The following is a 16,210-nucleotide window of genomic DNA, read 5'->3' on the forward strand; positions in this document are numbered from 1 at the left end:
AGACTCATTTAACCCCAACAAAGGAGACTCATATATATTTAATTAATGCCTTAAAGTTTTCAATTATACCCAAAAAAATATTATGATAACCGAAGGTGGTAAAAATATGGTGTCGAACTAACTTGTGTGATTGTTTTTAAAAATATCCTCTAAAAAAAAGGCACCAAAATATTTTTTTTAGAGGAAAATATTATCTTTTTTTATATGTTCCATTCCACCATTTCAATTTTTATTTTTTTTGGGTATGATAAATAATTCCACTCTATTGAGTTCATTCATTTTAAAAATATCTAAATATTCCCTAAAGTGTTCTTCCCTTCCTTTCCTATGTCTCTGTGGAGTATAAAAATCTTAAAAGGGTATCAAATAACCTTATCCTTCCCTTAAACCAAAAAAAAACCTTTATCCTTAATATATATATAGTAATATAGCACGTGTTTTGTATTAAACAAAGTAAAAACAACATTTTGTCATCTTCATGGGGCCTAGCTTTCTTTAAATGGGAGCGGTTATGCACCGTGCATAAATCCCAACATAATTGCTTCCTACACCCCCAAACGCGAAAACAAACTAAATCATCACCGTTGTTCATAATCATCACTACTGGAATCTTCAATCTCATCATCAACACCGTCGTTCACCATCATCACCGTCAACATCACCGTACCGGAATGCCAAAACCATTTTGCTGTGGAAATGGTTTCTGTGAGTTGTACTCCAAACCCATTTTGTTGTGGAAATGGTTTCCAGAATCTTCAATCTCATCATCAACACCGTCGCTCATCATCATCACCGTCATCATCACCGTACCAGAATGCCAAAACCATTTTGCTGTGGAAATGCTTTCTGTGAGTTGTACTCCAAACCCATTTTGCTGTGGAAATGGTTTCCAGAATCTTCAATCTCATCATTAACATCGTTGTTCATCATCATCACCATCATCATCACCGTACCAGAATGCCAAAACCATTTTGTTGTGGAAATGCTTTCTGTGAGTTGTACTCCAAACCCATTTTGCTGTGGAAATGGTTTCCAGAATCTTCAATCTCATCATTAACATCGTTGTTCATCATCATCACCATCATCATCACCGTATCGGAATGCCAAAACCATTTTGCTGTTGAAAACCATTAGATGTACTTAATGGTTTCCAGCAGTTGTACTCAAAAACCATTAGATGTACTTAATGGTTTCTAGCAGTTTCCCAGCCATAAATCCCAGCCCATGGGTGCGGAAATTCGTGCAGTTATGGTGAAAATCACTAACCCGAATCCACAGTTCCACCTCCAAACTCAGAACCATCACAACCCACTTCAAAACTCCCCAAGAACACGAAGAAGAAGCTAGCGAGACAACAGAGATGGGAAGCAAAGAAAGCAGAGAAGAAAGCGGGGGTGAAGGAGCAGAAGAAGAAGGAAACCGAACGGAAACCAAAGGAATGGGAACAAAGTTAAAACCTAGATCTACACTGTTTGGTTGTTTATCTCTGAAAACTGAGTCCGGATTTGGATTATAGAAGGAAAATGACTTTAAAAAGTGAATATTTTTTTGAAATCGGAGCCATTTCCTACTACTCCGGCCGCGGCGCCGCTGCCCTAGGGCGGTCGGCCACCGCGCCGGAGGTGTGTAGAAGATGAAGCTTCATCCCAGATCGGTTTCTTAGAGAGAAAGTGAGAGAAAATCTGTTTTTCAAAAGAGTAGAGAGAGAAAGGACAAACACAAAATGAAAGAAATCTGATGGTTGTGAAGTATTTATGCACGGTGCATAAGAAAATGACTTATGCACCATAACCTTTGCCTCTTTAAATATCCACCACCTCTTCCTTTCTAAAACCTCATCAATTTCATAATTAATTTCCAGTACACTATTCAATCATCTTCTATTATTTTCAATTTATAGTATCACCAGTCTAAGTCTCCTTCTCCAAATTATAAGCTCAAAGAGTAATTCAAATATCCTTGTCAAATCCGCATTTAAAAAGTCAAACCAAACCATCCCTATGGATTTTTGCTTCCTTAAAACTTGCAATCTGTGTAATAAACAGCTCAGCCCAGACAAAGATATCTACATGTACAGGTATATAACTATGTACTTGCCATACTCTTTTTTTTATTACAACTTGCCAACTTCTTAAGTATAAAGCAAATAGATTACTTTTGGGCGAACTAATTTAACTTCTTCAAAAAAACAAAAAAACTTTTGGACACTCTTCATTAGTCTTGATGATTTGGTAATTTCTTTCATTTACAAAATGAGTAGAACGCGTAATTATTTACGTCATCATTGTGATTCATAATTAAGGAGTTTAATTTTCTACAAAATTCGACACATAGGAATTACTCGCAGTCTAATTTATAGTTTCAAATTAGCCACGGTAACTATCACACATGCCACATGAAATGATCCATGATACTGCAATAAAATGTGACTAAAGCAATTTCAATTAACTGGAAATGGATTTCTTGTAGTCAAATAATCACTGCACGTGAATCTCCTGGCCATCCGATTTTGATCGATACTATTTTTAATTTATTTGTAAGCGTTAAATATTCTGCTCCGTCTGATTTCAATTGATATATCTACAATACATTGATTGCGTGACTTCATCATTTTACGACTGGAGTATATCCAAATCCCAATTGAGGTTGTATTGTAAACACAAATATAAAAATTCTTGATGTTTTCAGCCAAGAATTCAGTCCTAGACATAACCCATGAACTAACCTTTCTAGAATTAATTCTATCAAATCCATACTAAAAATAAGATGATATTAGCATCTGGTGTCATATTTTTTTTTTCTTCTATTAATATCTTTTAATTTTTTTTAATTAACATCTCATGCATTTAACCTTGATCTGATGAAATATTATGTTGGTAATTATTATGCAGGGGAGATCAAGGTTTCTGCAGTATAGAGTGCAGGAACAGACAAATAGTTATGGATGAGATGAAAGAATTAGAGATCTCTACCAAAAAAATAGACAATGTAGTAATGAGGCACGCAGAGAGACACGTCTTATACTTGAGGACATTCGAATGCAAAGACTTAAAAATAAAGTATAACCCATTTCCATGTAATCAAAACTAGTTATATAGTCGGATTTGATTTTTGCCATAAATAATGATGTGACTATGATCTTTATTTTTGTTTTGCATTTTTTCTTTTAATTATTTTAACATGTGTGGACAATGATGATATCATTAAAAATGATGCTATTGTGCAATCTTCAGGAGGCAGCAAAATCATTGTAGATGAGGATCCACTTATTATTGATATTATAAGGTCTAGAGAGATGGCAACTGCATGTAGGAGATGCTATTAAGTTTGTGGAAGAGACATCTTCCATTTCTGTTGAAGCTCTTCCTGTGCATACTGCGCAGGTGGAAGACACCTTAGCTCTGACTGAGACACTTAATGGGAACCAACAGAGCAATTCTTTTGCTGATATGCGTATCACCGGCCCTTGGTGTGATGCGGTGACTGATATGGATTACGGTAATGATCATACTCTCGATAACTTCGAGCAGAATTTAGGAACTAATTTGTCAAATTGTAGTGCAAATGTTATTCATGATATGCAAGTTCTAGGACTTGGTCCTACCGTGCCTCAACAAACTATGGACTTTTTGAGTGATTCTTGGACTAACATGGGTCAGAAAGAAGACCAACCTTTTCAACTTGTGGTCCCAAGAAAGAAGAAGAGCAAGAAGCAGCAGTCTGAAGCAAGCAAAGGCTTCAAGGTTGGTTCTTCTAGCCGTTTGCATTACTAGCTCTTTTGCGGGTCTCTTTTCTCTTGTTTTTTTTGTTTTGTTTTTTGTTTTTCTTTCTGGTTTCCGCTTTTTATTTTCTTGAGGGTTTTGGTTTTGTCCCCCCTCACTCTTTGTATACTTCTTTCTTCTATATATATGATTAGGGTTCTGCAGCAGGAGACCCCTATGCACCCCTTCTTTTGCTTAAAAAAAATGTGTATAATAAAATCTTGGGAGAGTTTGTCGCCCATTTCAGTGCTATAAGACTCGAACGATTAGTTTTTGCAGTTGCACGCGACATCTTGTTTGCTCAAAATATTGAAATACACGACCAACCTCTTTATGTGGAAGAACGTAAAGAAGTCAAATTCTTCATATATTTTTTTTATAAGTAATTTAGTGGTTAAAAATTAATTTTTTAAAATAAATAATAAAATAAATAAGTGAGGTATATGGAGTTTGAACTCAACCCTTTATACAATCTCCCTAGTAACTTAGCTAAGGACTGAATTCTTCATTTATATCATCACCAAAATAAACACAGTCAACCTCTTTATATGGAAGAGCAAGAAGATTTGAAAAATCGATATTATTTTTCAATATCAGAGTACAAGAACCAAAAGACTTAACTGAGGCACTGTTTCGTAACATCAAAGAATTAGCTTATAGCTTATAAGCTCGTTTGACAAAAAAAAACCTGTTTGGTAACACTTTTTCACCATGAGCTTATAACTTATTTCATGAGCTTATAAACTATTTTTCAGAAGCTATTCCAAGTAGCGTTTGAGCTTATAGCTTCTGGCTTATTGTTTTTTCTTCCACTTTTACCCATACTATTTTTTCTAAAATCCATTTTTACCCTTTACCATTTATTATAATTTAAGCTAGCATACAATCAGTAACAAATATGTCTCGTTAATGAAAACATTTTTTTTAATAAATTGTTCACTGCTCTAATTGCCGTACGCTCCCTCCAACAAATAAAAATTATTTGTCTTACGCCTTTTTTTTTTTTTTCATATATAACTTTCGTTGTAGTTTTTTTAAAATAAAAATACACCTCATAAAAAAACTGCTTTACATCAATTTTGTTTTTTAAGTACTGTTTCAAGTCTATTTAACATGCAGTAAAGAAAAGTTCTCGTAACTGACCATTATTGTAAATGGTAAATAATGCACTACCAAAAAAATAAAAATATATCGTAAATAATACATATAACAATAATAATACATTTAAGTACCTGTCAATTGTTACGTTTAATTTTCTATAAAGTATAAACATTTAAATGAACCTAAATATAAAATAAAATTTTAATGAATTAAATTTACTTTATAATATAGATATAGTATATTAATAAATTTAAATTACTTCCTTTTAAAAATAAATTAAATTAAATTATGAAATTTTATGTCATTTTACATTTTACACTTCCTTTCCAATTAAGAATACCCTTTTATGTCATTTTACATTTATCAGCTAGTTGAACCGCTATTTTTACCAAACACTTTAATTAGCTGGCTATCAGTCATCAGCTATCAGCTATAAGCTATCCGCTATTTTTACCAAACAGAGCCTGAAACTTCATAAAAAAATGACACACATGTACTATCCTTACAAATATTTCAAAATGAAAGCATGGAGTAATTAACCACTTGCTTAAATGCATCATACTAGCTTAACTCACAAGCAGACATCTCATCAACAAAGCATCCAAAAACCAAATTCAAGGTTGCCTGGAAATTTCAGATAAATTCCCCTATCACATAATAGAAGCTTATAGCAACCAACATCTATTGCAGAACATCATCTATATATATACCAACTTCATGCTTTTTTTTTTGGTTACAAACTTCATGCTTTAATGTTGTTGAATTATTCAAGAGATTCTTGAATTATCAGCTTAATGCCAGTTCTGCTTCTGAGAATTATATTAAAAGAAGGGGGTCATGCTAAATTAAGAAACTAAAAATAGAATTAAAAAAATTAATATTGAACGCATCATTTCTAAGGAAAAAAACCGTCTATGTTTAGTTTTTAAATGTATGTCCTAAGAGTAGAAGTTAACATTTTCTTTAAAACAATTGAATAGATATTTATATTAAAAAATTGTAATTAGTTCCTAAGTGTTCGATTAATAATAATTACTCCCTCCATCGTCCCAAATTATAAGGAAAAAATCATTTCATACTTATTTAAAAAACTAAAACATAATAATTTAGATAGTTTTTTTTGGTTCTCTTTGGAATAGGTTTCATGAGAAGATATAAAAACAATTTTTATTGGTTATTGGTTGTGGAAAACAATTTTGCTTATAATTTGGGAAAAAAATGAGTTTCTTTTGCTTATAATTTGGGACGGAGGAAATATATTATCAAAATAACTCACTTATAAAAGATTATTCAGGAAGTCTTTGTTTTTTTTATTAGAGAACCTAAAAATGTATTAAAATTGCTAGCCCAATCACAAGATGCAAAGATTTTAGCCACATAGGTACACTAGTATTATGCCATAACATGGAATGGTTTACATAACCAAAATGAATGCTAGGGACACATACACATGTACTATCCTTACAAATATTTCAACGTTGTTCATTATTCATTAACATTGTCTTAGGAGTGTGCATGGTCGAATATTTTAACCAACCAAACCATAACCACTTTATAAATCACTTGTATGGATTGGATTCATAACCATAACCACAATGATTGTCTACTTATAAAAAATGGCGGAGCTAATAGAATAGCAACAAAAACTAAGCAAATTTAAGACTATTGGGAAATGTATCGGTCATTATGTCACAGACTTTTTAACTCTTATATACACTCCAGACCAGAATCACATTATGTCAAACCTGGCTTCATGTGCTTTTCTTGTTGGACAAAAGATTTTATCCCTAAGGCGCAGGCACAAACACATGCTTAGGTATGGGTTAGGCTAATGAATTTACCACAGGAATACTGGGGAAAACAAACGATTTTTGAGATTGCATCAGGTTTGGGATCACCACTTGCAATTGATGATGCTACTTTGAATAGGAGATTTGGCCTTTTTGCTAGGGTCTTGGTTGATGTTGATTTGGCCAACAAGATGTTTGACTATGTTATTGTTGAAAGGGAAGGACGCGCTCTCTCTATAGTGGTTCAGTATGAGAAACATCCACTGTATTGTGCACATTGCAGGAATTTGGGGCATAGCATTCATACATACTCGCTCTAAAATGAATCACGAGACACCTTCTAATGTAACTAGAAAAGCTCACAATGTGAACACCAAAGCTCAATCCAAAGCTAGCAATACGGCAGTTGGTAAAAGGCCTGCCAAAACTCAAATTACATCTGATAACAATGGAATCACCAAGCAACTCTATCACTGCTGTGGAAGGTGGTGAGACTCTATGTGATAATGTGACCAAGGAACTTGTTAACACTATGCATGTTATGAGTAATCAAGCTGAGATACATTACATACAACTGACAAGAACTTGGATGATTCACCTGTTTTTGAGGTCATTGGGAAGGAAGGAGTCAAAGTGGATGGTGAACCTTCAACTTTGAATCTTCACAACTCTTTTGAGTTGCTTGATGCTGATAGTGCACTTCCTTCGGAGGAGGCTAGGTAAGGTTAGTTGATAAGGATCTTGCTCTCATTTCAAAGGATAAGCTTATAGCTATCACTGAAAATGCTAAACAAGCACCCAAGGAGAGTGTTTGTTTGGAGAAAGTTACAAGCTCTGAGGATCCTTGTACATTGGAAAAGAGCTCATCACAGCTTGTTGTCTTAGTTCCAAACACACAGGTGTTGGAGTCAGAACATGGGAGGCAGTCATTCCCCATGCCAGATCCATATGTTGATACATACCAGTTTGTATCATTTTCCTTTGGTCACTCGGACTCCTATCACAACTACAGATGAGGTGCTTGGCCCTGATAAAGGGAAGGTCATAATCACTGGTGGCTCCAAGAATTTTACTGCAGCAAGCATGAAAAGTGTTCAAATATTACGTAAGCTCTGGGGAGGATACAGATCCTGCTACTGACAGTACTATGGACCAGGATACTGACACTGAGAAATTGGATACTTGTGAGACTAGCATTGCAGGAAAGTACTTAGTGCAGCATCCTCAGGAAGATAGCTTTGTCAAACCTGGTAGGAACGCAAGTAAGAAAAGAGTTACGACTCACAATGGCAAGAGCACTGATGGCATCACAAGTAGTAGCACATCCAAACCCGTTCCAAAAAGGGTGTAATCAAAAGCAATCCCAAATATGTTTGACTGTCATGAAATATATGTTGTCTGGCAGATTTGTTTCTTGGCAGCTTATGGTTTAAGAGCATAGATTTAGCCAGCATTTTTCTTTGCTTCTTAGCATATTTGTTGTTTTAGTTGAGATGGTCATAGTTGACCTGCTTATTTGTTGTAATAAGGTTCAGGCCTACTCCTGCTTTGTATTTTAATTTTTCTAGCTTTGATCAAAAAAATATTTATGTTCAAAGGTTGATAGGTCCATATTTTTTTTCTGGTACATGGTTGATCATGTAACTATCTACATACACAGAAAAATAAATCATATATCTGACAAAAGATTTGTTTATTTTTTAGCACGATCACATATATAATAAAATCATATCACGATGATTTTATATAATTTTACAATTAATGACACACACATATTGAATAAAAATTACAAGTATAAATTCTTAAGAAAACAACTAAAATATTTAGAGGTAAAAATAACACGAGAGAGAATGTGTGTGTATTTCTATAAAAGAGAGTCAGTTCCATAATTTGGGCCAAAACAAAGTTTTCTTTTATTGTTGGTTATTGAGTTCTTTCTTCCCTTTTTCTCCTCTTGGAAGAAAGATCCAATGGCTTCTTCAAACGGAAACAAGACATCAACAAAAAGCAACAACAAACGTAAGAGAACTATTAAAATCAAGAAAGCAGAACAATCAAACAAGCCCCGTGATACCTTCTCAAAACGAAAACTAGGACTCTTCAACAAAGTTACAGAACTATCTATTCTATGCAATGCAAAAATTGCAATGATCATCACTTCACCAAACGAAAAACTCTACGTTTGTGGTTACCCTAACCCCAACACTGTCATTAAACACTTTCTCGATAAGGAAAACCTAGTCATCGACGCTGAAAAAAGGAAGCAAGACGAGGGCGTAGTTGAAACCCTAAGACTTCAACATGAGGCAATTGAAGAACGGCTGAAAGAAGAGAATAATTATTTAGAAGGTGTAAAAGAGACAAACAAGAGAAGTTCATGTTTTTCTTGTTGGTGGGTTCATTCTATTGATGATATGGCTTTGGAATCTCTTGAGCAATTTAAGACTTCTTTGGTAAAATTGAAGCTTAATTTAGATGCATCCTTGGAAGGCAAAAAGATTCATATAACTACTCAATCTTGAATGAGTGTTATGATGAATGACAATAACACTACAAATAGGTGATAGGAAGAGAGGAAGAGAGGTTTTAGTAGTAGTGCTATTTTTTTAAGGGATTAGTTTAAGGGATTAGTTGTGCTAGTTTTTATGGTTCTTGATTTAGGACACTATTATGTTTTAGGACACTATTATGGTCAGTGGATATCAATTTCTGTAAGGTTTTAATTTTTCGTATGCTTTTCTTTTTAAGGTTCTTTTTTTTTTGGTGGTGGTCGGGGTTTGAACCCCGGACCTTGCATATATTATGCATATATTATGCGTTGTCCCTACCAACTGAGCTAAGCTCACGAGGACTTCTTTTTAAGGTTCTTGATTTAGGACACTATTTTTCGTCTAAATTTTGAATTAATTTTTTATGCTTTTCTTTTTTCATTTGTATATCGTTCTTTATTAATGGCATCTTTCTAGTTGTTATTTACCACTCCTCGTGCTTCTATAATTGTTCAACAATAAAAAAAGTCGTCTTCCAGTAATGTTTTGAGTTTAGACTTTGCAGTCTATTGTTTTCAATCATGGAAAATTCTATAATAAAGTCGTAAGAATGACTTTTTTGGTGAAGTCATAAGAATGACATCAAAAATGTAATGAGTAATACCTCACTGTTTGTACAATGACATCAAAAGTTCAGTCCTCACTCATCAATTCATCAGATTAACAAGACTACACTTAATCTAATTTTATCCTACCTTGTTATAAGTGTAACACCCCACAAAGTGTAACACTTAATACTATCACATAATATCATCAACTCCGTTTGCATGTTTTTTTTTTTGCACAAGCTAAAATGAGATATATTAAAATTGCAGATGAAACACTCTGCACAAGATGTGCAAAAAGCGAGCCACCGCTAAATATTTACAGACAACCTGGTGCCCTAAAAAGACCGCACCCTCAAAAAAATAAAATGAATTACTGGTGCACTCCCATACAAAGGAGCGGACGAGTCCACCAGTCATAATAACTGTAATTAAAAGAAATGAACTTTTCTTTCATCCACACAAAAGAATTGCATTTGATTTTCTCCAAAAGATTGACAGCATGTGATGCCTCGTTTTGGAAGATACGTTTGTTTCTGTCTTTCCATATCACCCAAACACAAGCATACCAAATAGCTGTAAAATACGGATGAGTACACCGAGGGAAACCCGCCATAGAGGGTTATGGAGAGGAAGGGGAAGGGAGGGGAAGAGAGGGGAAGGAAAGGCTTATGGAGAGGTAAACCATTGTTTGCGAGTTTTAAAAAACAAGGGAAATGTTTTGGCGGGTGTAGAAGGGCTTCATTTGTTCAATTTTAAAGTTCCCCCAAATTGGGGGGTTTTGGGGGGTTAAGCATACAAATTGACAATTTTGCCCTCATAATAATTCAAATTGACAATTTTAGATATAACCTAATTATTACGATCTCTTTTCAAAACAACTTTTTCTAAACAGTTTATTTATCAAAAACAGCTTATTACAACATCTTTTCAAAAAACAACTTATTTATGCAAATTAGCTTTTAACGACCTCGTTTTCAAAATCAGCTTATTCAAAACAGCTTATTCATCAAAAACAGCTTATTACGACCTCTTTTTCAAAAACAACTTATTGAAAACAACTTATTCATCCATAACAGCTTATTACAATCTCTTTTTCAAAAACAACTTATTCAAAACAGCTTATTTATCCAAAATAGCTTATTACGACCTCTTTTCAAAAAACAACTTATTCAAAACAAGTTATTACCACGTCTTTTTCAAAAACAGCTTATTCAAAACAACTTATTTATCCAAAACAGCTTATCACAACATCTTTTCAAAAAACAGCTTATTCAAAACAGCTTATTTATACAAATCAGCTTTTAACGACCTCTTTTTCAAAACCAGCTTATTCAAAACAGCTTATTCATCAAAAACAGCTTATTACGACCTCTTTTTCAAAAACAGCTTATTGAAAACAGCTTATTCATCCAAAACAGCTTATTACAATCTCTTTTTCAAAAACAACTTATTCAAAACAACTTATTTATCCAAAATAGCTTATTACGACCTCTTTTCAAAAAAACAGCTTATCCAAAACAGCTTATTTATGCAAAACAGCTTATTACCACGTCTTTTTCAAAAACAGCTTATTCAAAACAACTTATTTATCCAAAACAGCTTATTACAACCTCTTTTCAAAAAACAGCTTATTTATACAAATCAGCTTTTAACGACCTCTTTTTCAAAATCAGCTTATTCATCAAAAACAGCTTATTACGACCTCTTTTTCAAAAACAACTTATTGAAAACAGCTTATTCATCCAAAACAGCTTATTACAATCTCTTTTTCAAAAACAACTTATTCAAAACAGCTTATTTATCCAAAACAGCCTATTACGATCACTTTTCAAAAAACAGCTTATTCAAAACAGCTTATTTATGCAAAACAACTTATTACCACGTCTTTTTCAAAAACAGCTTATTCAAAACAACTTATTTAACCAAAACAGCTTATTACAATCTCTTTTTCAAAAACAACTTATTCAAAACAACTTATTTATGCAAAACAGCTTATTACAATCTCTTTTTCAATAACAACTTATTCAAAACAGCTTATTTATCCAAAACAGCTTATTACGACCTCTTTTCAAAAAACAGCTTATTCAAAACAGCTTATTTATGCAAAACAGCTTATTACCACGTCTTTTTCAAAAACAGCTTATTCAAAACAACTTATTTAACCAAAACAGCTTATTTAATCTCTTTTTCAAAAACAACTTATTTATGCAAAACAGCTTATTACAATCTCTTTTTCAATAACAACTTATTCAAAACAGCTTATTTATCCAAAACAGCTTATTACGACCTCTTTTCAAAAAACAGCTTATTCAAAACAGCTTATTTATGCAAAACAGCTTATTACCACGTCTTTTTCAAAAACAGCTTATTCAAAACAACTTATTTAACCAAAACAGCTTATTACAATCTCTTTTTCAAAAACAACTTATTCAAAACAACTTATTTATGAAAAGCAGCTTATTGGATGAATAAGCTGTTTTTGAAAAAGAGGTCGTATTAAGCTGTTTTTTATAAATAAGCTATTTTGAATAAGTTGTTTTTGAAAAAGAGACCGTATTAAGCTGTTTTGTATAAATAAGCTGTTTTGAATAAGTTTTTTTTTGAAAAAGAGATTGTAATAAGGTGTTTTCGATGAATAATCTCTTTTCAATAAGCTGTTTTTGAAAAAGTGGTCGTAATAAGCTGTTTTAAGTGAATAAGCTGTTTTGAATAAGCTGATTTTGAAAAAGACGTGGTAATAAGCTGTTTTGTATAAATAAGTTGTTTTGAATAAATTGTTTTTGAAAAAGAGATCGTAATAAGCTGTTTTGCATAAATAAGCTGTTTTGAATAAATAAGTTGTTTTGAATAAGCTGTTTTTGATAAAGACGTGGTAATAAGCTGTTTTGCATAAATAAGCTGTTTTGAATAAGCAGTTTTTTGAAAAGAGGTTGTAATAAGCTGTTTTGTATAAATAAGCTGTTTTGAATAAATTGTTTTTGAAAAAGAGATCGTAATAAGCTGTTTTGGATGAATAAGCTGTTTTTATAAGCTTTTTTTTGAAAAGAGGTCGTCATAAGCTGTTTTGGATGAATAAGCTGTTTTGAACAAGCTGATTTTGAAAAAGAGGTCGTTAAAAGTTGATTTGCATAAATAAGCTGTTTTAAATAAGCTGTTTTTTGAAACGAGGTTGTAATAAGCTGTTTTGGATAAATAAGTTGTTTTGAATAAGTTGTTTTTGAAAAATAGATCGTATTAAGCTGCTTTGTATAAATAAGCTGTTTTGAATAAGTTGTTTTTGAAAAAGAGATTGTAATAAGCTGTTTTGGATGAATAAGCTGTTTTCAATAAGTTGTTTTTTGAGAATAAGGTCGTAATAAGCTGTTTTTGATGAATAAGTTGTTTTGAATAATTTGTTTTTGAAAAAGAGGTCGTAATAAGTTGTTTTGCATAAATAAGTTGTTTTGAATAAGTTGTTTTTTGAAAAGAGATCGTAATAAGTTGTTTTGGACAAATAAGTTGTTTTGAATAAGTTGTTTTTTGAAAAAGATATCATAATAAGTTGTTTTTTATAAATAAGTTGTTTTGAATAAGCTGTTTTTTTAAAAAAAGAGATCGTAATAAGCTTTTTTTTATTTATAAGTAAAGCTGTTTTTTAAAAATAGATCATAATAATTTACTTTTTATGAGATAAGTTGCTTTGAATAAATTTCAAGATAAATTACAAAGTATAACACAATGTATTGTTTTTAAGAGAAAAAAAAGAGTAAAATAGTAAAATTATAACATAAGCCCTCCATTTCCTTTCCTTGTTGGTTTTTTAACTCCCAAACAAGGGGAAGGTTTTCCCTCCTTTCTCCCTTCCCTCCCTTTCCTTCCCTTCCCCTCCTAAGCCTTTCCTTTCCTTCCCCTCAAAACTCGCAAAGCCTAAGAAAACAACTAAAATATTTAGAGGTAAAAATAACACGAGAGAGAATGTGTGTGTATTTCTATAAAAGAGAGTCAGTTCCATAATTTGGGCCAAAACAAAGTTTTCTTTTATTGTTGGTTATTGAGTTCTTTCTTCCCTTTTTCTCCTCTTGGAAGAAAGATCCAATGGCTTCTTCAAACGGAAACAAGACATCAACAAAAAGCAACAACAAACGTAAGAGAACTATTAAAATCAAGAAAGCAGAACAATCAAACAAGCCCCGTGTGATAGCTTCTCAAAACGAAAACTAGGGCTCTTCAACAAAGTTGCAGAACAATCTATTCTATGCAATGCAAAAACTGCAATGATCATCACTTCTCTGCTTTCATAATGTTTTAGTTCTGTATCATCCACTGAATGAATATCATAATAATAATGCTATGCGCCATAAACCAATTTTTTCTTTATTAGGTGATTGTGAACTTAATTACTTTATTTTGTTATGCTCTTTTCTCTTTTTCTTGTTTTGTGATTGATATGGATGGATCATGGACGTATGGGTACATGCAGTTCGCCAAACGAAAAACTCTACGTTTGTGGTCACCCTAACCCCAACACCGTCATTAAACACTTTCTCGATAAGGAAAACCCAGTCATCGACGCTGAAAAAAGGAAGCAAGATGATGGCGTAGTTGAACTTGAAACCTTAAGGCTTGAACATGAGGCAATTGAAGAACGGCTGAAAGAAGAGAATAATTATTTAGAAGGTGTAAAAGAGACAAACAAGAGAAGTTCATGTTTTTATTGTTGGTGGGTTCATTCTATTGATGATATGGCTTTGGAATCTCTTGAGCAATTTAAGACTTCTTTGGTAAAATTGAAGCTTAATTTAGATGCATCCTTGGAAGGCAAAAAGATTCATATAACTACTTAATCTTGAATAAGGGTTACGATGAACGACAATAACACTACAAATAGGTGATAGGAGGAGAGGTCTTAGTAGTGCTAGTTTTATGGTTCTTGATTTAGGACACTATTATGTTTTAGGACACTATTATGGTCAGTGGATATCAATTTCTTTAAGGTTATAATTTTTTCGTATGCTTTTCTTTTTAAGGTTCTTGATTTAGGACACTATTTTTCGTCTAAATTTTGAATTATTTTTATATGCTTTTCTTTTTACATTTTTATCTCGTTCTTGATCAATGGCATTTTCCAGTTCTCCTCGTGCTTCTGTAATTGTTCAAAAATAAAAGAAGTCGTCTTCAAGTAATGTTTAGAGTTTTCTATAAAAAAAAAAAAGTAATGTTTAGAGTTTAGACTATGAGCATAATGGGTGATCTAATATTTTCATTATTTGTTCTATATTTCTCTCTATAATCTTTTTCCTCATTAATACAAGTCTCTCTCTGTTCCCTCTCTATAGTGTTTACTTAAAAGATATTAATAGAGCATGAATGGTAAGTCAAAGAAACTAGATTAAAATCCCTGCAGAAACTTAGTTACGTGGTGTCCCAGATGAGAGTTAGTGTTAGAACAAGTGTGGAAATATGAATTTGGAAGACTAAACACCTGGTGTAGAACTAATGTTGTGGAAGTCTCAAGTTGGATGTCACACATTGGTAGCGGAGGATGTAGCTCATAGGGTGTTCCTTTGGGGTACTTACATTTGTGATCGGAGTGAGCAATCAACGAAAATGTTAAATTCCTAAAAAAAACGAAAAATGTTAAATTAATTAATTTTAACATTATCTCAAAGTGTTTTCTTAATTCTCAAGTTTCGTTGAATTATTTTAGTACTCGATTTGAAATATTTTAGTTCTCAATCTGAAATATTTTGGTTTTCAATCTGAAAATATTTTGGTGTACAATCTAAAATATTTTTATACGTGTTACATGTCGCCCAAGTTTATCACGGATGAGTTGTTAATGAGCTCGTGTAGTTCATTTCACACATCAAATAATTCTATTGAGTTATCGAGAATTATTTCTTTCTTCTCCTTCCTTGATGCATTTTCGAGCCACTTCTCCCTTTCTTTTCTGTCCCCACACATCAAAGAATTATATTAAGTTGTCGATAATTCTTTTTCGCATCTCCCTCTTTCTGCACGATGCATTTATGACCTACTTCTCCCCTTTCTTTTACATCCCTTTGAAATTAAGAGTGTTCTTATAGCCATATACCCTTTCTAGATAAAATGTTTTTAGTACTTGATATGAAATATTTAGCTTCTCAACATAAATATTTTTTGCACTCAATCTGAGACATTTTGGTACTTAATTAAAAATATTTTAGTACTCAATCTAAAATATTTTGGTACTTAGTCTGAAATATTTTTGTACTCGATCTAATACGTTATTTGTCCCCTATGTTTCTTACATATTAGTTGTGAATTCTCTCTTTAAATAGATAGCTCACATAGTTCATTCCACACATCAAATAATTCTACTGTGAATTCTTTATCTCTTCTCTCAATCAGCTCGATGCATTTTTGTGCCACTTTTCCCCTTTATTATATGCCCCTTTAGAATTAGGTTGTTCTTAAGGCGATAAACCCTTTCTAGATATAAT

The 16,210-nt window shown here is 32.6% G+C and overlaps 2 protein-coding genes and 1 pseudogene across 3 annotated transcripts in view; 2 read left to right on the top strand and 1 right to left on the bottom strand.

The window, feature by feature from the left end:
• The window catches only part of LOC146897271 (protein BREAST CANCER SUSCEPTIBILITY 1 homolog), a 66,975-nt gene that overhangs the window by 9,514 nt on the left and 41,251 nt on the right, over positions 1 to 16,210 (bottom strand). The window lies entirely within an intron of this gene.
• Positions 8,577 to 9,174, top strand: LOC146897272 (agamous-like MADS-box protein AGL62). The gene has a single exon (XM_085738302.1). It carries the CDS (start codon positions 8,623 to 8,625, stop codon positions 9,172 to 9,174), a length of 552 nt encoding a protein of 183 aa, XP_085594428.1. The 5' UTR covers positions 8,577 to 8,622.
• Positions 13,824 to 14,572, top strand: LOC146897273 (agamous-like MADS-box protein AGL29; annotated as a pseudogene).

Source organism: Medicago sativa, chromosome 8 (genome assembly GCF_051527215.1).
Source record: "Medicago sativa cultivar Bolivia chromosome 8, Bolivia_mono, whole genome shotgun sequence".
Classification (NCBI taxonomy): domain Eukaryota; kingdom Viridiplantae; phylum Streptophyta; class Magnoliopsida; order Fabales; family Fabaceae; genus Medicago; species Medicago sativa.